Genomic DNA, 22,841 nt, shown 5'->3' on the forward strand with positions numbered 1-22,841 from the left:
TCATAATACACAGAATATAACTGAATGTTGTAATTGCAAAATGAACTTGAAACTTCTTGATCATATATATTATGAGGAAAACTAAATTATACTAGGTTTTGAAGATTTCATTACAGATCTATTTTATTATAGCTTATGTTCAAAACTAACAAATGTTCCGTAACTTATGAGGTTAAACAATTATAAGGTTATGAGATATTATGAAGTTAACAATTTCGTCAAATCTGAATTTCTATAAATTACACTGGATGATGCAATTCGTCTTCTCCACAAATAAAATAACCAAACTATGAAGATACCAGGAACAAAATGCGATGTTACGTAACGGCTACAGTGTCCTACGGAATCTAATCGGAAAGTATAGGCCTTTGAGGTCGCCACCACATTACATAAGGCAGTCACTTTCAGCTGTTGTCAGTCTGGCTGTGTAAAAGTTGCGGAACTGTAGCTGAAGACAAAATAAATCGTTCGAACGAAGGGTGAATCTGACGGAAAGTGGCATGATACGGGTAGGTATTTAGATTAGATTGCTATGTCAGACATACGGTTAGAAGTTACCCGGAAAATACGCATTCTGATATTTCGTTAACCGAATCAGTACAGCTGCCTTTCGCTATATTTAATCGCACGTTACACAAATTTGTACCTTAAAATTTGTACTTTAAGAACTAACAATCGGTATAAACTACTCAGATAGTCGGGTATTTTGTAACTGTATACCATAACTTGGCAATTGTAGTACTATATCGACGAACGCAAAATTTTCGAGAAATAAGTAAGCGCCATCATATCTTCATTTTTATTCCAATCGCAACCAAACAGAAAATATGTCTGTCCTATTTAAATTCACGACCAGATGAAGTGGCACTCGATCTTACTTTAACAAGCGCAAGATCGCGGTCTTATGGTTTCCAAGATTACCATGAGTTGCTCATAACTAGACGAAATCGAAATGAAAATCATTCATGGTCTAAAGGGAAGAAAAAGAAAAAAGAGAACGTCGATATGTTGAATAAGCATTACGAAATGAGGAAGAAGAAAGGCGAACAGGATCGCGCTTCCGTATTTCCCTTCCATGGAACCTCCATCGAATTAAGCAATAAAAGGAATGTATTACAATAGTAACAACAAGCGATGCAAAGATCTTCGGTAAATAAATCCTATCATATTTCCATCTTCGTTTCGTCGATAACAAATAGGATATATGTCTTCCCTATTTAAATTCACGACTACACCAAGTAACGCTCGATCTTACTTTAAGAATCGCAAGATCAAAATCTTATAATTCGAGAGGAAAATTCATACGTGCTCTAAAAGATCACGGGCGAAAAAAAAAGAAAGAAAGGAAGAAAAAGAACATCGATGATAACATGTAAAGAAGAGAGGTTGGATAACCATTACGGAATGAGGAAGGAGAACAGGATCATGATTCCGTGATTTCCTTCCATGAAACCTCTATCGAATTACTGCTTACTTCACCTAGACCGCGTCACGTTGTCCCGCTTATTTCTCAGTCGCATGCAATGCAAATGTAATCGAATAATAATATAGCATAACCAACGCTCCCAGTGGACCGCGAAGACATTCTCGTAAATAAAACGGTTGCGTTTATTCCAAGGAAATGTAGGAATAAAGTGGTCGCTGCTACTCTATGAAGAATCTAGAACAGGAAGACGTTCGCTTGGGATCTACTCCCGAGAGAGCAACTGGAGTTCCTTTAAAAACAACGCGTCGATACAATTCCCAAAACGCACGACCCGATAATACTCATCCATCCTATGTTACCAACACCGTGATGCGCATATCATGGAACTTTCATTGTAAAGCTTAAATGAAACATTTGAATCGGTGTCCCTTTTCTTCCAACAAGTAGAAAGTACTATTATATGATGCCTTTCTAAACTTTGAGCTTAAACTTTTTCTTACGAGTTTTATTTAAGAATTAGTGGAGAGTACCAATAGTGGAAGGACGTGGATTTTGTCAGTGAAGGTCCGATTCCATCTTTTAAATGACGAATGTACAAATCATCTCGCTCGTACCATAGGAGAAATTTCTGCTTTAACGAGATACCTATACCATTTAAGCTCGTAGCCAGTAGCTATTTTTACAGTTTTAAGTACGTTTCTCGAAACTCTGTACATCCTTTTAGAGAAGCATCCCTTGAAATACGCACAATTGTCATTCACGCAACATGATCCCTATCGATTATTTAAAATTTAATTAAGTTATTATGTCCATGAGCAGTATATAACCATATCGTAAATCTACAGAAACATCTTTCATCTATATTCCAGATATGTAACATTACCATGAATATTATTATAAATATGTCAAAAGTCGCGTAGGTAGAAAAACTTTACTTACTTTATAAATAAATAGAATTACTTAATCAAACAATCTCGTATTTCTTTTAAATCCGAAGTCAAATTTTCCACGTGGAAATTTTTCTTTTCCAAATTGATAATCCGATCCATTCAATCGAACTAGGATATTATAAAACTGAACGTGAAGGATTATACATCTGGCAACGGTTGATAAATGGAACAATACACAGAGAGACTAAGAAGGAGATTTAGGCCTATGAGTTATCGGAGTGGGAATTTATCGAAAAATTCTAGACAACGTCGAAAATCGCAAATGTTTGTGGGTCGTTCCTCGTTTCGAATGGGAATACCTGGATCGTGGAAACGGATAAAATGAATCGTCTATACGAATTCGTTGCAGAGTGTCGGAATAATTACATAAAATGTAAAGTGAATATATTTGAACAGAAAGATTACGTGTTATTATAAAATTAGTGAAAGATTACGGCTGAAGAGAGCAACGAGAACTACCATTTCAATCTTTTAGTAGGGTTTGATACGCGATAAATAATGACGGCTGCTTGTGACACCGGCATATTACAAACTGGATCAAACATACTTCGGTGGAAGCTCTACAATTTCTGTCGTTAATCAAGTACGAGTGATTAAAAGTAGATTAACTGAAAAACGCAGACAGAATAAGAAAGGATTCGTGTACGATCTGTTTACATCTGCAACTATCTTTAACTCATTTTCAGTTGAGACTTATCCATGTTAATCACCACGACAATGTATGTTTTAACACGAATGGTTAGTTAAATGTGACAGTATGGAGATACTTCATAAGGGATATTAATTTGAAAAAAAATTTATAACGGATATTCCCATATTTTCGTGCGCGCTTTAGGCTCTTTATATTTTAATCCCTTTAAAGAGTCGTTCTACTGGTTTTTGATAGGAGAATAATACGATGCATTATCGATGGATGTTGAACAATAATCGTTGTAAATTTTACGCTGTATTAATTACAAATAAATTCCCAATTCATAATTGGTGATACTAAGAATATCAACAATAGTTCATGGAATTTGCACGAGTGATAACATGACGTTTAGCATGATCTATATGTATGCAAATTACCTATATTAGTTTAACCAAAAGTTTATCGACTTTGAAAGACTAGACATAGAGAAGACAAGACTTGCATAACTTAGTCCACGAACTTTTTGATTAGATTGATATATGTTTCTTCATAAAAATCATATGAAACATCACAAAATTTTATGCAAAGATTTTATAGATTAAATCCGGTAACAGCGATTTCGATTCCTGTACGATAAACTATACCTGCTGCTGGTATAAAAATTCCGAGGCGAATCTTCCTTAATAACGTATGCAAAGATATAATAATAATACACCCAATTTTAAAAAAGATGAGTTGTCAGAATAATTTTAAAATAAAGTAGGTAAGTATAGGTATTAGAAGATTATACATATGTATGACAAACATATGTATAGATAGTTCCATTTATAGCGGGATTCAATATATTTCAATGGCATCAAAAGCCACTCAGTATCGTCTTTGTAAAATTTACCTCAGGACGTGTTATCTCATTGGCCTCACAGACATCGGATTGAAACTTGCTTACTCATTCCAACAAATGTTTCTCCAAACATTTACCCTTCTACTTCAAAACAGCAAATCTCAAGAAGAATTGATAGCAAATCCGAAATTCTGAAAAGCTCGACGTCGAGGTACGATATCGCGGGGAACAGCGATCCTCATATACGTGGGATCAGTGCTTTTAGCAAGATTAAGCGTCATTTAGCGCGTACACATTAATTCGAAAATTAATTAACGAAGTAATCGGCATTGGTGTATATGAACGTCATTTACCGAACGTTGTTGCACTAAACCGAGCGTATGTTTCGAACTTAGTCACGCATGTCAAAGAGAAACACATGATCACCGCGTTTCGAACGGAGACGTCGTAACTTGACCGAACAGAGTATGTACATGCACACTCGCGATTCACAATACAAACTTTATTAAGCGCATCGACGTGGAAACGACCCACCCGACTGTGGATCGAGTAATTAACTGTTGCATGCGCGAAAATTGATTACAGCTGGAACCTTTGAACAGATGCTTTTCGTTATCACTGTTTTCGTTTTGTACCCTGGGATGAAGTGCCGTTACTTGTTTCTGCCGTGCTTTCTATATATTTGTATAAATATATTGAATGATAATTTAATTGCTAATTCAATTTGATGTAATAGTCATTTAAGCTATATACATATAACACGACATATATATATATATATATATATATATATATATATGTATATATATATATATATATATGAACAATATATATCTAAATTTTTTCGAAGAAATATTTAGCACTAGCAAATGATTAATCGAATGTAGAGATATACTTAACAAATTAAACTTCTCACGAGAACAAACGCAGCCAACCGTTGCTCCCACTCGAGCAACGAACCACCCATTATGAATTATAATTTTCGTGTATATAATTACGAAAGTATCACGTCACGAGTACTTTATACGCAGGAATATTTGTTAAAATTCATCCGTTGGCGTATGTAAATTATTTACATTTACGCATGTCCGGACAAGATGATTACACGATTTGTAGTACAGTGAGACATTATTTACAAACGTCAGTACCGTTCGAGAACATCAATCGCGAGCAGTTCGATAGAAATAATATTTGACGGATCCATGGTCTTATTTGTGTTGTGGCATTGTTATTTGCGCTCAACAAAATGTAATTACAGCGAATAGTATCGATTACGAACACCGAAACAATAGGAAATGTTAGTCTCTTTTAACTGTCTGAATTAACTCACATAGGAACTCGATTTCATTCATAAACACTTTCTGTTTCTCGATTTTATCTTCATACGTATAGTATTAATGAAACATTAATTACGAGGGTGACTCAAATATAAACGAGACTTTTGTTTCTGAGCGCGTAAATTTAAAGGGAGCGAGCGGCCGCTTCTAGTGTGCATTGGTTGGGATGTCAGGAGTGGGGAGAGCAGGCCGTTGTCCAGTTCAGACACGTTTGGCGGTAGTATTCAAGATGTCAGAGCAACAAGTACACCTCTCAGTTGCGCAACGCATTATTATTAAATTTCTCACACATGAAGGCGTCAAACCAATAGAAATTCTGCAAAGATTGACTGCACAGTTCGGGGATCAGACACTGTCAAGGGCTCGCGTGTTTGCCTGGCATAAGAAGTTCAAGGAAGGACGTGAACTGGTTGAAAATGTGGAACATGATCGTCGTCCTCGAACCAGCATTACGGAGGAGAACATTCGCACAATAAATGCTGCTTATTACTGTGAGCTTTTGAGGGAGGCAAAGGTTGCTTATCGTTCGAAAAGGCGTAACCAACCGATTCGAGACGTCATTCTCCTCCACGACAACGCCAGGCCTCATACAGCAGCTCTAACCTGCACAACATTAGAGGAAATAAGGTGGACTCCACTTGATCATCCTCCCTACAGTCCTGACCTATCGCCCTGCGATTTCCATCTCTTCGGACCGCTTAAAGAAGCACTAGGAGGACAACGATTCCAAGACGACGCGGCGGTGGAGGCCTTTGTGCGCAATTGGCTTCTGACACAGCACTCTTCTTTTTACGATGCTGGGATCAAAAATCTCCCAATCCGCTGGGAAAAATGCATTTCCAAAGCAGGAGACTATGTTGAAAAATAATATGTGCTTGGCTATGTTATTTCACTGAATAAAATTATTTTAAAAATAAAGTCTCGTTTATATTTGAGTCACCCTCGTACTAACGTACAAAGCATTATGCGTAGTAGGGCGTCTTTTTAATTTTTTCATATCAAATTATTCTTACATTAAAAATCTTGCAATTAAAGTTTCAGAATTAAAGTACAATGTTATAATAAAAAACCACTGATGAAGTTTAATACAAGATATATGTACTACTCTAATCCAATGACTGAAGACAAAGCTAAATGACACTAAGTTCCTAAAATACGATTATGTCACAGAAATACATCAAACTTAGAACAATAGCAAAACCCTCTTAAAAGCAATATAACTAATATAGATTCAAGTAAGTTAGTATCCCAATTCTAATGGAAACCATTCTGGGAACAAATCTGGATTCTCGAAAATTAATCTATGAAACAATCTTAGAATTCGTGTAATATCGTATACTAGAGTTATAAACTATAAAAATACCGACCCTTAATGCTTGTATCACCAGATTCCTGGAAGCCTCACTTCAGAAATTCATACTTCTAGACCATAATAACACTATTATCGAATCAATTCAATTGAATTCCTAATTCTTACATTCATAGCGAATAGCACTTGCACGCATACTTCAACGAAAAAGTACAGAACATCACTCAAATAAACGTAGAAATAATTTCACGCTGTCTCAGATTTGAAAAACTCGAGCACGATTTATCAATTAGCCACTGATCACAAAATAATAATATTGGTTGAAAACAAGTAAACTTATTAAAGAATAATAATTTTGGTTAAGAACAAATTATATACATTTTAATATTGAAATATATACATTTAATATTGCAATATTTAGTATAAAGAAATCATTATACCAATGCGTTAATATAATCACAAGAAAACGCGAAGCTATTCAATCCTATACTGATTCAATTTTCCTTCAGCATTAACGAAGACAACTGATAAGAACGATCGAAACAAAGTACAAGATCGTTCCATGCGAGTTAGGCTGCTCGATGCGCCGATCAAAATTTAATGCATCGTTTTCTCTGGTCGCGTTGAAATATCGACGTTCGCCATTGCGCACGATCAACGAGGAAGATCGAATTGAAAATATGAACATGGACCGATCGAGGTAGCCGTCAGCAGGCGGCACGCATGCATGTATCGTACAGGCCTACTAATTGAAGTAGCATGGTGCTCGTCACGCGAGCGAAAGCCGACCGATCGTTTCGCCTCCAGCTGGAACTTTTCCCCGAGGGAACGCTTGATACGAGAAACGTTCGAACGGTAACGAAGAGGGCAATTACAAGTAATTGGGAATAGGTAAGTGGACCACGTGACGTCCTTATTTTCAAAAGAGCATAGCTTATTTCCTGCGCGCGACACCGTCCGCAGAAGGCCAAGCATGCAACGCGATAGCAAGAGAGAATTAGTTTAGCTCTGGCGATGTTAACGAGCCAGTCTCTCTACACATATTTTTTCGTGAAAATATAATACGTTCGTTGATCTCGTTTCTTTGTTGTGCTCCTTATTCACATACAAAATATTTTTAAACAGAAGGAGGACATAAAAATGAAACGTAGTAGATATATTTAGGTATAGGCTACTTAGGTCATAAGCATCGAGACAGTTTGATCGATTTGTAGTAACGGTATTTGAAATCAGACAAAATATATGAATTAATGATGATCAAATATTTACATATTATGTATATATAAGGAATTATATATAAGAAATATATAAGAATGTGTAATTTTTATAGGAACAGCGTTTACTCTCTTTTTATGAAATTAGCAAAATATAAATTACCTAGTAAGGAAGCGTAGAATAGAAATAATATATTTTGCTATTTACTGTATATATATACCGCTATATATAATATTAACTGTCACTACTTCCATTAACATCAGAAGTCTTTTTATCATTTTAGAAATACCTTTTGAATTTCATTATTCACAAATTAAAGAATTTGAAAATAAAGAGCTTATCGAGTATAATAGAATAGTCCTGCAACGCGGCTTCGCGATAATACAACTTAACGCTGCCTTTAATTTTATCGTTGCAATTACTGTAACATTTACTCGATCAAATTTGATCTTCCGCGACTACTTGTTGGAATCTCATTTTCCAAGGGTGAATATTTCATGCTCGGAAGCCATTAATGGGCCTCTCTTCATTACCTTGAGTTTCAAAAACCTCGAAACAATTTTGCAACCAAGAGCTTCTCCCTGTAACGGAGGATTTCACCTGTCAATGTTTCAACGAAATCGAGCATTGTTGCAACGCGACTCTTCCTTTCACTGATGGAATTCAAGATCGGTCTCTGGTTCGATAAAACTTGAAAAGTATCGACGTGTACTTCCTAAAACGAATCAAAAATCGTATTTACGAAATGGAATCCGCGAAGTTTTCGGTGATATCGCCGACACTTGTCCAGAACCACCGGAATTCTTGGTATAGTTGGAGGTTTGTATATGTCTTGAAAGAGACGAATCGATGCGACGCTTTGCCGCCACACACCCGATCTACCACTTATCCGAACTATCCAACGCAACTCGGCCGTTACGAGAAACAATCGGTACACGTCCGACTTCCGATCGCGATGGCAGATACAATTTTACTCTAATCTCGAAAGCAAAGCGTAGTGGCGACCTAATGGTAATGACGTTTACCGTTACGAAAGGAGATGTAAAAAAACACAGAAGAGAATGGAGGTAGTTGTCACCAGAAATTCGTTGCCATAGGTCACATTATTCGTCGTTAAATTTTAGTTTACGAAAATCGGAGGTTGTCGTTGAGACATTTAAATGTGTCTATCGTTTCAATATTTCAAAGATGATTCTAACAGGATAAGACAAGTTTTATAAGAGAAAGAATTCGTTGCTAAACTGCGGATGTCTACTTTCGTTTATAGACAATGTTAATGTGAAAGATATAACTATCTTTTTATTAAATTTGATTATGGGATTCTTTTGAAAGATATTTACCTCAGAAATATTGATTTCTCTCAAAAATATTACTTGTCATATTTTAGATATGTATTGGATATGTACGAGGATCAGTTTCTTTCACAAAACTTTATAGATTTTTTATCTATTGCTAAGAGGCTTATATCTTCCAACCGAATAAATTGTTTCCTTTTTTAAATATGAAATATGCTGTTATATTAAAATGCGCCCTTTTAGTTATTAAATAACATCAAAAATCAACGAATTTGTGCCTATCATATTTTTCTCCAATAACCTTATCGTTTACATGTTTTAAAGATGGCTCTGACAGGATAAGATAATTAGAAATAAAATTGTTGAGTTGAAGTTTCGTCTTGAAGTTGAGTTGATGCGTGTATCCAGTAGAATCTTCGATTTTAATCACTCTTCAGAAAGCACGAAACACATCGAGACATAACCGTAAAAGATGACATTTTCGAGTTCTATGGCTAATATTGATCTTATATTTGATCTCATGCCAGGACAACATTAAACGGCTCGATTAAAATTGGTCGCTGCAACGAATACTCGCGATGAATATTCGTTGAAACGTTCGATGACGGATAAAATTACGATACGTTTAAAGCTACTGTATTTTTGTAGAAAAATAAGTATGTACAGATTTAAATAATTTCAATAAAAGCATCGTTCGATTTTAAACAACCTGTTAATGTCTCAAATATTATAGCATAACCGCAAAAGGAATTGACAAGATTGAGAAAAGATGGAACAAGCTCAGCATCGACAACTTATAATAGAATATTTTCTGTTCTATCTATTGGATGATATTACGAGTATCGGATCAATACGAGTGTTGATAGCTCGGGATATATTTTGGAGAGGAAAGAAATATTTGCAGAAAGATCTCTAAACGTTTAAATCTTTTCAAACATACATACAGTATCATTAATAATACAAATTAAGAAATTCGTGATGAAATTATTAAATGGCAAAACGAACATTATAAAAGGTGTCACACTAGAAAATTTCACTGAAAATCTTTATTAGGAAAATTATTATATATCAAAGATATTAATATATTTAACAACAGCTTTATTTTTTTATTTCACTATATTATTCTTTTAAATAAAAATATGCTTTCTCAAGACACCCAATATAATACTTCGTTTCATTCTTACTTTCCAAAAGAATATAATATACACACCCAGCTATTATTTCGCAAGACAAAGACTTTCCGACTAATTTTTAAATCTATCGCTTAAAATTATCTCTAATCGTTTAAATACATAACATTCACTACGAATGATAGAAGAGGAGATGGAAACAGAATACACCTAAATGGTAAATATAACGAAAGAAATATAATTCGAAACTAAATTCTCCGATAACGAAGCTCGTACCAGTGTTTCTAATGCTAGACATCACGTGTAGGGAATAAAATCACAACTCATACGATCTCTTTCACACGGCAATACATGTATCGCGATACGTACATGTATGATGTCATACACGTATCGTGTACGTGTATCGCCATGTGAAAAAAGGCTAAGGATTTCTATTTTTCCTATTTACGCTCTGTCTGGTCGCTAAAGACTGGAAGAGGGGAAAACTACCGAACAATCGATTACACGCTACGCTTGGATACTGGGCGGAAACAACCGAACATTATTCGCATGTTTTTCCTTTCGGCGCTTCGCATAATAATTTCCGTGTGTATAGTGTATACTCAATCAGAGTAGATAGCAGTAACACTTACGGGAACCGATATACGAACCACTGGCAGTTTATTCGACATTTTCTATGACTGTTGCTCCTAGCTGGCGCACTCAGAGCTGCATCCATATAAAAGAAAAAAAATCAATTACCGTTGTTTTCGCTGGTGAAGTTTAATCTCTTGGCTAGTTAGTTTTTATAACTGTTCGACTACGGCGCAGTCGTTAGTAACATCGAAACATCAAAACGACGAGCAACTTATTTGTTTCGAAGTTGAGAATATATATCTGTACTTGAGAGCTTCAAATTAGAATTAGTTCATCTTCTTCGGAATTAAGTTACATACGTCATCTGTTTTAACGTTCGTTCTTTATTTCGTTCCTTATTTCGTTGTTTATTTTGTTCTTTGTTTCGTTCTTTATTTCGTTCTATATTTCGTTTTTCCTCACAAATTTGTTCATTAAAAATACAGAAGATTTAGTGGTGTTAATTTTTTTAAATGCGATGTTACCTTATCAAACATCGTCTGGCTACATATCCAAAAAGATAGATTTGGAAAATTTCACTTTAAAAGCTTATTTAGCGAAGAGAGCTTTTAATTCTATGGAGATTGCGGTCCTAAAAATTCCATTGCAGGTCTGGTTATATCTGAGAAATATAATAACTTTAATCCATGTTGCGGTACTAATTTTTGCATAAAAATTGTCCGTATGCAGGAAAAGTATTTAATTTTATTAAATTAAACAAATTATTCGTCCATCCGTTGCTCTTTATTTTCTTCCATATTTTCTTTCGTTGTCAGATATATTTCAGGTACAGATATATTTCTCTAATTTTCTACCGATCACATCAAATTTACGTAAAATAGACATAAAATTCTTCGGATGATGTTTTATTAACTTACGTTAAGAATTACAAGATTACTCTTGTGTAAATAGAGATCTATATTAGATTACATGTATGAATGATTCTCTATAAAATGATTTTCTCTAATAGATATACAGAAAATAAGATCTATTCAATTCAAAATGAATAATTTTTATATTAAAAGTAGGATACATTTTGTGAATAAATTAATTACTAGTTATCAATGATAACTAGTTGTTGTTGATGTTATAAATAAAATATTAACGTATTTACGAGTTCATAATATAAAGAAAAACAATCTTTCTCAGGTATACTCTGTACAATGCAGAAAAACCTACTATGTGATTGCAAACTTTCATTATAATGACTGATTATCACTACTGCTGTAGAAATCACCTACATTAACACTACTATCTACATTAAGAAAACTACATTCGTAATGTCGTAATAACTCTGCAATTATACCCAAAAAGTAAAAAGAAGCCGATATTTAAGCTATTCAATGTGTGTTTCATGAAGACACTTAAAATCCAATAAAATGTCGCAATCATCGCCCGAAATTATAACAATGAATTATAATACATTCATAGCGGATTATACACTCAAGTATGAAAAAAGTAAAAAGTAGTTTAATATGTAATTAGATCATACCTAGGCCAATCGTGACAGAAAAGTTATACAAGCCAGCAGTATTTGTAAAAATCATCATGAGACGTATTATTCTATCAATCTTTGAAGAGTTAACAAATGCGTTTATCATATGTCTACGATCTTCTAACACACGATAATAACAATGTAAAATGTATGTACAATGTTTTAAATTGTAAACATAAATTTTGTATGAAAATTATTTTCCAACATATACATAGCACATATAGGCAAGGAAAATCCGATTAGTGACAAATATGTATATTCAACATGAAATTTAGAAAAGATACTTTCACGATAATTTACGTAAAACGTATACATAAAATTTACCAATAAGAAGATAAATATTTTATAAAAATGATTTATTAGTTAATAGACATGTAGCATAGATAGTAAAGATCGGCTCAATGACCGTGATAATTCTAAAAAGTGATAAATTTTATTCGGCACAGAAATGAAATTATACTCTCCCACTTGAACACCGGCCATTAAACGTTCGTTTGCCGTGGTGAATGAAATCTCGCTTTAAAACGCGTGCTAACGATTAATATTTCTAATTTCCGGCCGATATTCCCCGATCTAGGTATCGTGCTAATGGAGAGTGAGCTTTTAAGTCCCTTATTCCCGTCGATAAATCTATCATCTGCATATTTCGTCGACGAAAAAAACAACCGTTGACACGCGGTCGACGCTACAACGACGATAAAGCTGCATAGTTATCGCGATTACAGCCAACAATCCTCCTGTCGTTTCTATGGGTTTGTCCCGTTGGAGCATGTGCGAGAGCACGTAGTCGTCGTCGTTATATCGACGACATGAGCGTGTCGAAATCGTTTGGTTGCTCGATACAACGAGCACGGAAATTCGTTTGAAATTTAAATCACGCGGCTAACATGCAAATCGAGGATGCCATTAAGAAGCGATACGTCGCGCGTCGCGGTGACGATTTGTAATGGCGTGGCAAGTCGAAATCTCGTTCCATCAAAGTCAAAGACTGGTAGATTACTTTGCAATTTCCCGAGTTCTTAAATCGGGGATTTTTAACGACGATAAAAAACAAATTTATTTAGCTTGGTGCATAAAAATGTAAAATCGAACGGAATATAAAATTTTGGATAAATTGAAATTTTTTAAAATTATTACAGTTTTACGATGATTATGAAAAATGACGTAATCGTGATTAACTTATAGTTTGGAGTTATAGTCTGGAGTTATAAAAAACCTTTTTTTTTTTCTATAATATCTTTAGAAGTTAAGAGTTCTGAGTTTTGATGTATTAATTGATTAATAACACGTAACTGAAATTCCCAAGTAATAAATAATCAGAGAATAAAATTTTCCTAAGTTTTACAAAAGACTTCTCAATAGATGCCCTAATTTTACACTATTCTTCGAAAAATATTTTGACAATTAAAAGGGAAAACGATGAATACTCGAAAAGTGTACACGTTTTAAGCGTTCTAAAAGTTTTTAGAATTAAACCTTTTTATTTCTCAACCAGTACATCTGCTAGGAAAATGAGGACAATGCTAGAAGGAGAACCACAGTTTTGTAGAAAAACTGAAGTCACAATTAAGACCCGAATAAAAACCAAGCACGTACATCTTACCATGTTTTTTGCCCTTCCGTATATTCTCCTTGATTAGCTTTTTTAATTTTACTCGTTCCGATTTTGAAACGCTTCTATATTTGTCCCAAAAACTGTCGAGCTTATCCTTTCTTAATACCATTTTAATAATTTCTGATTTTTTCGATTTTACAATAAAATACGTACCCTATAACGAGTTTATTTAATCGAATTGTTTTTGAAATGATTTTGTAATAACCAGAAAATCTATGTGTATGCGTTTAGTAAAAAATCACGTATTCCAAGTAAAGTCTGAGGTTTACCTTTTACTGCTTCTCGATCCTAAAATCTTGTTTTATAAAAAAACTAAGCAAACATTGTCTCAAATACACCTAAACAAACAGAAAATTGCTGTAATTGCGTGAAAATAATCAAGCTCTCCACAGTTTGTCTCCTAAATTATCCTCTAATTTTCTTACTATCAAAAATACGAGCTCGTTCGGAATACAGAAAACTACTATCAACTTGAAAAAAATTAGCAATTAATAATCACGAAAACACTTTAAAAGCTATTGACCTAATACTGTCCAAGCAAATATTTGAAGCTTAACGACCATTCTCTATTTTCCTATTAGGAATGAAAGACATGGTAATAATCCTGACCCTGGCCGATATCACGTTATAAACGAATCCCATTTATTAATAAATCTAGTTATTCCCAGAACAAATACTCACCATCGACATATGATAAAACACACCGAATTCCGTGAAACATATCATTCAATTAAGTTTTTACCAATTCTGAAATGGATACCCTGCATTTACGAAGAAACCTTTCCCCATATAATTATACATCCGAGAACTTGCTATTATTTTATTATTTAAAAAATTAATATGATCAAATATATATTTAGCACTATTGATAAAAGTAGGTAAATGAGCTCTAACCTTGAAGCCAGTAAGGAACGTCGCGGGATCAGAGGGGGTCCGGGCCGAGGACGCCTGATTGGTGGCCCCGTAACTCAATTGATGCTGATAGTTGGAAAGGATCTTTTTGTGAGCACTGGCCTGAGCTCTATAAGCTGACACTGATAACTTCATTTCTTCGTGTTCCCGGTAAAGGGTCCGATTCTCCCGATGCTCCAACCAGGGTACATTCTCGTTCCTTCGTGGTAAACGTTAAGTCTTTTTAAGAGATCGGCACGCGCGGCCGGACAGCTACGATGAAAATCCCTCGGAAAAGGAATGAAAGCGGGTCAGCTACCGCGTTCGACTAGTTATCCGCTTTTCCTGCCTTCGATTCCAGCCGATTTTCCCGGTCTATCGTAGATGTTTACTTTTATTTTCACGAGTTCCCTTCGTTCGATATCCTTATCTCGAACTCCGCCCACGATTTCGTTTCAATCCTTGGTAGTTTTCCCCAGGCCTCTTTCCCTTTTGTATCTGACTTCGACTGACTTCTACTAAACAGACAATCGTCGTTAAGCGGTACTCCAATCTTGTTTCTTCGCTTTGGAATTCATTGTTTCGTTAAACATCAGAATCTAAAAAAGAAGTAGCTAACTCTCGCTTTAAAAAGCTTGTAATACGGGCGTACGATACAAAGAGGCTTTACTGGGATAATTCGTCGAAATATTTTCTTCCCTTTCGATGATCGTGGGATTTATATCTTCTTAACGGATCGGTTGTTACGAATTTTCTCGATGTCACAGGAAAGGGGGTACGGAACGGCGAGATGTTTCTCTCTATTCGTTTGTGGACGATGATTTCCCGCGAGAGAGGCGAATACGAGGATACGTGACTCTTCGGCTTGCCTTGTCCCTTTCGCGCGCGCTCTTCTCGCGTTTCGACGGCTACTCTCAATATATCTGTCCGATCGAATGGAATAGTTTTGCAACCGAAAGCTTTCGAAGGTGAGCAGATCCAACACACCTAGCTGGACGATCGAGGAGTAAATCCTTTTAGGAACCGTATGAAGGATTAAACATCTTACAATAGAAGAAAGGGTATCGATCGTAGGAATAATCCTTCTTTCGTTTACCAGTCCACGTTCGTTTTCTTACCCAGTTACGAGCAGTTTAACGTTCCTCCCAAGCTGTCGTAAATTCACCGTTTCGCCAAGAACAAACTCGCCCTCCCTGGACTTTTTCTAATTGAAGCTTCCCTCCATCAGGATTCCCTGTAGCGTAAACAGACCGACTATCCACGGTCTAATTTCAAATCTTCTAAACTCTTTTAACGATCAACGTTTCATATTCTATATAATGTTCTACCGATAATACGAACAACATACATCGAAGGCAGATCGCGTATTAATTTCTCGTCATCTATTCACATGGAACATCTCCATCTTCGACGAAGGAGCACCTTTGGATTTCTCGCCTCTCTACATAAATTAGAATTTCATTAATTCACTAACAACGATTCTAAGTCATAGGAATGACGAACATTTGTAATGTCGCTCGATTATTCGCCCCTTGAACGCCTTCTTTCTACTCCTTTTTATTCGTCGTCGATTCAAGCTATAAGGCCACGTGCCGTTGTTCATTAAAAGTCGAATGCGCAGGACGCCACGAGTAAAGCGTGTTCCCACAATCAAGAGACCGTGACAAGGATATCTACGTCCCTTTATCGTTCCTTCGTCGTGTATCTCTTCGTTCGGATGACTTCCACGTACTTCGCAGCTCTGTTCCCTTCTAGCGTCCTGTGTGATCGATTCTATTCCAGCTACCGTTGCACCGAAATGCGAAAGAGATCGAGCATGATGTCCGACCAGTCCTCGAAGAACCATTGGATACTTCGAGCCGGATCCTTGGCGATAGAACTAGCTTTCCACAATGATTCTTTGGTTCGTGTTTTTCTATGTTTCGATTTTGATCCTTCGATCGAACTCGACTCGCGACAACATAGTCATTTCCTCGTGATATCGAAAGATTTGCAGGTTTCACTCGTTCGAACGATTATTTCTTATTCCTCGAGGTAACGTCTCAAACACTTTCACGATGAAACGAATTATTTCTTCAAAACTATCCGGATCTTGATCGCAACACTTTGGGTCGTTGATCACAGCACGAACAACAAAGATTCACTAATACGACAACGCTGTCTATACTCAGCATAGGACAGAAGCCGCAAGAAGTAAAGGAACTTTCGATTATAGCACTGGGCCAAATATTTTTCCAGTTGATTTCAGGATACGAAACGATCGTAGGCGATTACCTGGAAATAAGTGGAATTGTCACCATGTTGCGAAAAATCTGTTCGAACCGACGAAACACGTGTCACCATTGGTAAAGAGCCTCTCGAACTCGAAGGCTTTGCGAACCGATGAGATTCGCAGCAACGAAATATTAAGACGCGTCTGTAGCCGTAACCTATCGATTCTGACGGCCTGATTCGTCGTGATAAGGCAAAGCGCTAAACCGACGAACCATTACCAAACGGACCAAACTACTTCCGAATCGATGCTCTGATCTTCGACATTGTTGTCACGACTCCGTATAACGGGTGTAAGGGATTAACGAAAGGATTAACAAACTTGGGATCATCGAAAGGTACGAGTTACGTACGAAACGAGACAGAGAGAGAGACACATTGGCCACGTCAATTTGCTTTGCCAACAATAGACATTGGCACTCGATGGAAGATCAAAGCGTCGCGTGGTCAGTTGGTACGCGGCAAACGTCAGTGACTAACCCCGTAATCCGCTTAACCGAGGAAATTAGTCGTTCGCGGGCCGGAACATGGAAAATCGTTGTCGCAAACTTTTCCAATTGGTCCAAATTTGTTCTTCCTTACGCGGTTTTTTTGTCTATTTTTGATCGTCCGATCTTCTGTTTGTACGATCGGTTGAAACATAAACGATAGACGAGTAAATCAGTGAACAGAATTCGGTCGGACCGTTAGTAGACCGCAACGCGTTGCGTCCGTAGCTCGAGCATAACTGGATTACCGCTACCAACGACACCGTGCATCGAGTCATCGACTAACCACCACGAGGTTCGGCCTGTTCGTTCTATATTCACCCTTCGCTATAACTGGATTAAATATTATCATAAACTGCGCGCGACCGGGCGAACGTGCCACCTACGCGGATTCTGCCTCGCGTGATTCTAGTCCGCGCTTTCATCGTTCACGTTACCGCTCGGTCTCCGATTCGTTCGCAAGCGAATTTCACTTGTTCGGATGATTTTGAGGATGAATAACTGTAACGTCAAAGGAGACTCAAAGACGGTCATCGCTTTACTCGAATTCGGTGGTTATTGGGTTATAGTTAATTGAACTTGAAGATTGATGTAGAAATAATAGAGTAATTATATTATAAATATATGTATATATTTGTAAAAACATAAAAGAAAGACTAAAAATATAGGATTTTTCAAATTAGGCCTTTTTCTTACAAATTGTGAGGACATAATTTGCAAATGGCAATAAGAAAAATATATGTGTTATGTAAAGATTAACTCTATCTAAATGTTTCGTTATGAAATGAGTAATGAATGTTGAATCTAATGTAACATGTATAATTAAACGTACTTTGTCACAACATCACAGACAAATATTTTATTGTGCAATACATGTAAGAGATCGCAATTTATTATAAAATGTCTTTATTTCCCGCAACATTAAGCGTTTAACTATAAAAATATAATAAAACATTTGTAGCCAAAATTTGTACCGTATTTGCTTTCTATTTTCACTTGATAATTATGTCCGCAATTTATCAGAAAAACCGAGAACACCTCATCTGCATGATATGGAAACTACAAAAATGATTCACTGACTTATTCATTTTATTTGGATTTATCGTACTTATGAATGATAGAAAACAATAACGCGAAAACCAAAAGATAAAACAAAGTTTTAAATGCGAAATTGAAACATATAATATAAACAAAACATTTTTAATTTAAGCAGACAACACAAAATTATCTCGCTTCTTTGAAACAAGTACAATACATTTAGATCCACAAATACCGCTATAAATGAAAGAAACAACTACCGATTACACTATTATCTTTTGGTTACGACCCCCAAGTCGTAATATTCATTTCGTTTCAACCCTCTGAAGACAAGAATCGAAGAAATTCTCCTTCCCGATTGTGAGCTTTCAACGAACCCGGATCACCATTTTTATGCGATGATAGAATGGAACCTCGCAAAATCAACCTAAAAAAATATCGTTCCAACCTCCGGTGGAATAATTATTCTTTACGTTAAGATCCGTTGGAGGAATACAAAAGCATTGTTTGTTCAATTCCACGGCCTAAACCGCGACTCCCGATTCGTTTAACGATCACAATTATTCCCTAAGCAAATACCTGCTTCTCATTTGGTAGTTTGGCTGGCACTATAATGCATAAGCACACGGCATACATGTAAATTGAAATGCGACAGGACGAGAGAAAGAGAAAGAGAAAGAGTAAAAGTGAAAGTGAGAGAGAGGAGCAACCAGCAAGAAGCAGCATAACCTGCTCGTCAAATACGACGCCCATTATACGTTGACTGCATTGCTGTCTCTCTCATCACTTTCCAGCCCTTTCCCGTCTTTCCAGCAACGCTCTTACACAAATACGAGCCTGACTGTCATTCGGCTTATCGATCATTCCAATTGGTCATTACGGAAGATCGAGAGGGACAGTGAGCACGGACCATCGAGCGGAACCACCCTTTTATTTTCCTATCGCCCCTATCGTTTCACCAGCAAGGAATATTTCGCGTAAACGTTGGATATTGTTTTGTCAAATAGCATTTTTTAAAAATATGGAAGCCGTACTTCGCAAGAACTAAATTTTGGACTAAATTTATATCTTCCAATTTTTAGATTTTCAAGATTTGAAATATCTAAACTGTCGCTAAATAATTTTTATCGTGGAAAAAAGAATAGTGATAATACTGCGAGTGCTGATTGAGAAATTAATTTTAAAAGGTGTTGAGGATTAAGTCATGTGTAAACTATTGATAGAGGAAAATAAAAAAAATAAAACGTCACCTGCATCCCTAAGTTAAGGCGTATAATGAGAGATTTAGAATGCGACAAGAGGAATAAATGCGTTACAAACAAACTTGCAACATAATTCGTAAAAATACGTCGTATAGAAGAATCTCGTAATATAATTTTATGGAACGGGTAGAATCGTAAATCGAATTGAAAAACGAGGATATTAGTGTGCAAAATATACATATGATCAACCGCTAAAAATGAGGAACCTACAAAGAAATGTGCGTAATACGTTTACTATAAACAACACGTACATATATCTAGCTTCTATCTTTAACGTTAAAGAGTCAAAAAGACACGTTGTCGGAAGGCCAACAGCTCGGAGAATCTTTTGTCAGCACTTCTCTTTTCATTAACCCTTTCCCTTTGACTTTTATCTTATCTTCCTTTTCGCCCGTACACGTTAGTAGAGTCACGCAAACAACGAAGAAACCACTTTGAGAATAACGAGAACTTCTCGAATCCGATATAGAGACGCGAAGCAATCGAACATCATGTTTAAGGTGATAAAAGCACCGTCGAACTAATCCAAATATAGCATTGTTCCGCTTCCTCGGTCTATTTCTCTCCATAAGGACGAGTCGAGCTGCGGACGCCTGTATTTCTGGACGGTTCTCATAAATGAATTACGCGATTTCAAATCGGGTCGACTGGAATTGTGCAAGAAGGTCAGAGCTTTTCTCGTTAACCGAACAATCGTCATCACGCGACGAGGCTTTATTAGAACGGCATTCCTTCTTCGAGTGCTTCCTTCCGCGAAGTAAAACGAACGTCACTCGAGCGAACGGCTAATTACGTTCATTAAAAAACACATTGTTTCCTCCGATATTCTCGAAACGAAAAGAAATACACTATGAAGTAAATCCAACACAAATTACCTTCACCTACACCATCGGAACTTCTACTTACTTTAATCGCACAGCAAACTTAGCGTTTCTTTCGTGAACGTAAACGAAATCAAACACTATTGTACGCGATATCGATCTACAATTAGCATCCGGCCGTCTGGATCGCTACCGATTTCGACTAGTAAATCACTGACGAAATGACATCGACAATAAGTCGATAATTCCTTCACCTTCCAACGTGCAGAATATCTTGCGATAAACGATATGCTTCTGATCGTTCACAGGCACACAACACCCTATCCATAGTTCCTCTGGAAGAAAGGATCAGCCGATCGGCCCTTCAACGACGATCTTCAAACCGACACGACCAACCAACATATGCCAGTCATCGAAATGCAATTCGTTGTGATGACCGAACTGAAGCAAACTAAACCGAATCGATATCGAACCGTGTACGATCGCGAGTTCGAGTTCTTCTTGGCAGTCAGCTGATGAGCGCAGCTTGTCGATGATCGACGGCACCAGAGTCACCCACCAATAGAACTATCACCCGCGACGAGGCACGTAAAAATACCGTTACGATATCGCGTTGATACGATCGATTTAGCAATCGGCCGATCTGGAGGTATCGTCGAAGGATACCGGTCGCGTTTCCGCACGCACGTGTTATTCGGCCCCACGAAAGTCACTAGGAGGCAAGTAGCAACCCCCGCCAACCGTGGAGGACGGAGGGTGTGAGACAGGATGCCGGAACGTCTGACGATGGGAGGGATGATGGTCTGGTAGGGAGGGAGGTTGTAGTGGGAGCGTGAGAAAGAGGGGCGAAAAACGGCGAGGGGTAAAGAGTGGAGTGGTACAGAAGGACGACCCGCAGGTTTCGCGATATCATTACCACCCTAGCGCGCGGGATTCCTCCCTACTTTGTTCCAGCCTGCAAAACCCCACCACGTATCCACATCTACGGATTAAAAACCGAAATCCTTCCCCTATCACCCCCGCTCTGTGTCCCGTTTACGTGGCGTTCGTGTGGTGCTCGTCGGTCGTGGGGATGCTGCGCAGTCTCTGGACCGTATATATACCGTGCAACACCGAACGGACTTTCTGCGATATAGCCTGCTGCCGCTTCCTGCCCTGGCGAGGCGCTATGCGAATCCGAAATGCAATTTGACCAAGGGGAAACAGAGTAGAGCAAGAGAACCACGGTCGAGGATGGATCGTATACGTTTTTGACGGAAGTTCCTTATCGAGATACGATGAGGATGATCCATCGGATGGTATTGACGAATCGTATTGGTACTGACGAACAGATAGCTTTTTCGACCAGATAACGTGCGATTTCCTTTTTTCTTTTTTTTTTTTCTTTTTTTTTTTTTTTAGAAGGTAATAACGTGAAATTGTTGAAAGAAATAGAGATCCTTGTCATTATTAGTGGGGAACAATGAGACTGATCTGATCGAAGTAATTATTGATGAACTATTTCTGTGTCGCTGACTTGTGTGGTAGATTTCTACAGAAGTTATTATTCGGACAGCTGTTTTGCATTTTGACAAAACTACTTATGAGTCTAATTACGATAAGTAATAAGTTATTCATTTATATTTATTAGCGATGCATGATTATCGCAACTGTGACACGTTACCCTTCTGTTTGATTTCTAATGATTGAATGAACAATGTAGAATCTTGAGGAAAGAATATGATGCTAAAAACGGTTGATCGCATGATTCTTCGTATCTTTGTTGTACATTTCATTCATTTCTATTTTAAATATGGATCCTGAAAGAGAGATCGGTAATAACGATAATATAATGTTTAGTAAGATAAAAAATAGAGATGTACAAACATATCAGTGTATGTCTGTGTGTTTTGAACCCACAATCATATTCACATAAGTTTGCTGAATTTTAAATATACCATGCTCGATATCAAATTTTTTATCTAAAGGATAATTTAAAGGTGAATTAATTTCTAAATAAATACTATTTCATTTCCAAATTCAATGAAGAACCATTAACCATTAACCATTAGTTGGAAAATCGCTGTAATGGAGTGTACAGATTTTTTAAATGTACCGAACTTCATTTTGTTACCCGTAATAGTATAAATCTTACATACATTTTAGTTACAATTTAAACATCGACCAGCATTATTACCTTGTTTACAATAAAAACGGAGAACGACTTTATAT

The 22,841-nt window shown here is 36.7% G+C and overlaps 1 protein-coding gene across 5 annotated transcripts in view; it reads right to left on the reverse strand.

Moving 5' to 3' along the window:
- Positions 1–21,371, reverse strand: part of LOC132907080 (uncharacterized) — a 206,959-nt gene extending 185,588 nt beyond the window's left edge. The window contains exons 1-2 of one of the 5 annotated variants that reach the window (XM_060959844.1): positions 20,885–21,371; positions 14,754–17,024 (exon numbers count right to left, since the gene is read on the reverse strand). In XM_060959844.1, coding sequence (XP_060815827.1) covers positions 14,754–14,906 — 153 coding nt within the window. In that variant the 5' untranslated portion in view covers positions 14,907–17,024; positions 20,885–21,371. Of the gene's footprint in view, positions 1–10,766; positions 10,843–14,753; positions 17,139–20,715 lie in introns of those variants that run through there. The other 4 variants (XM_060959852.1, XM_060959875.1, XM_060959860.1 and 1 more) reach the window with 4 other exon arrangements.
- Positions 21,372–22,841: the final 1,470 nt, after the last annotated feature.

The sequence above is a fragment of the Bombus pascuorum genome, chromosome 1 (genome assembly GCF_905332965.1).
Source record: "Bombus pascuorum chromosome 1, iyBomPasc1.1, whole genome shotgun sequence".
NCBI lineage: Eukaryota > Metazoa > Arthropoda > Insecta > Hymenoptera > Apidae > Bombus > Bombus pascuorum.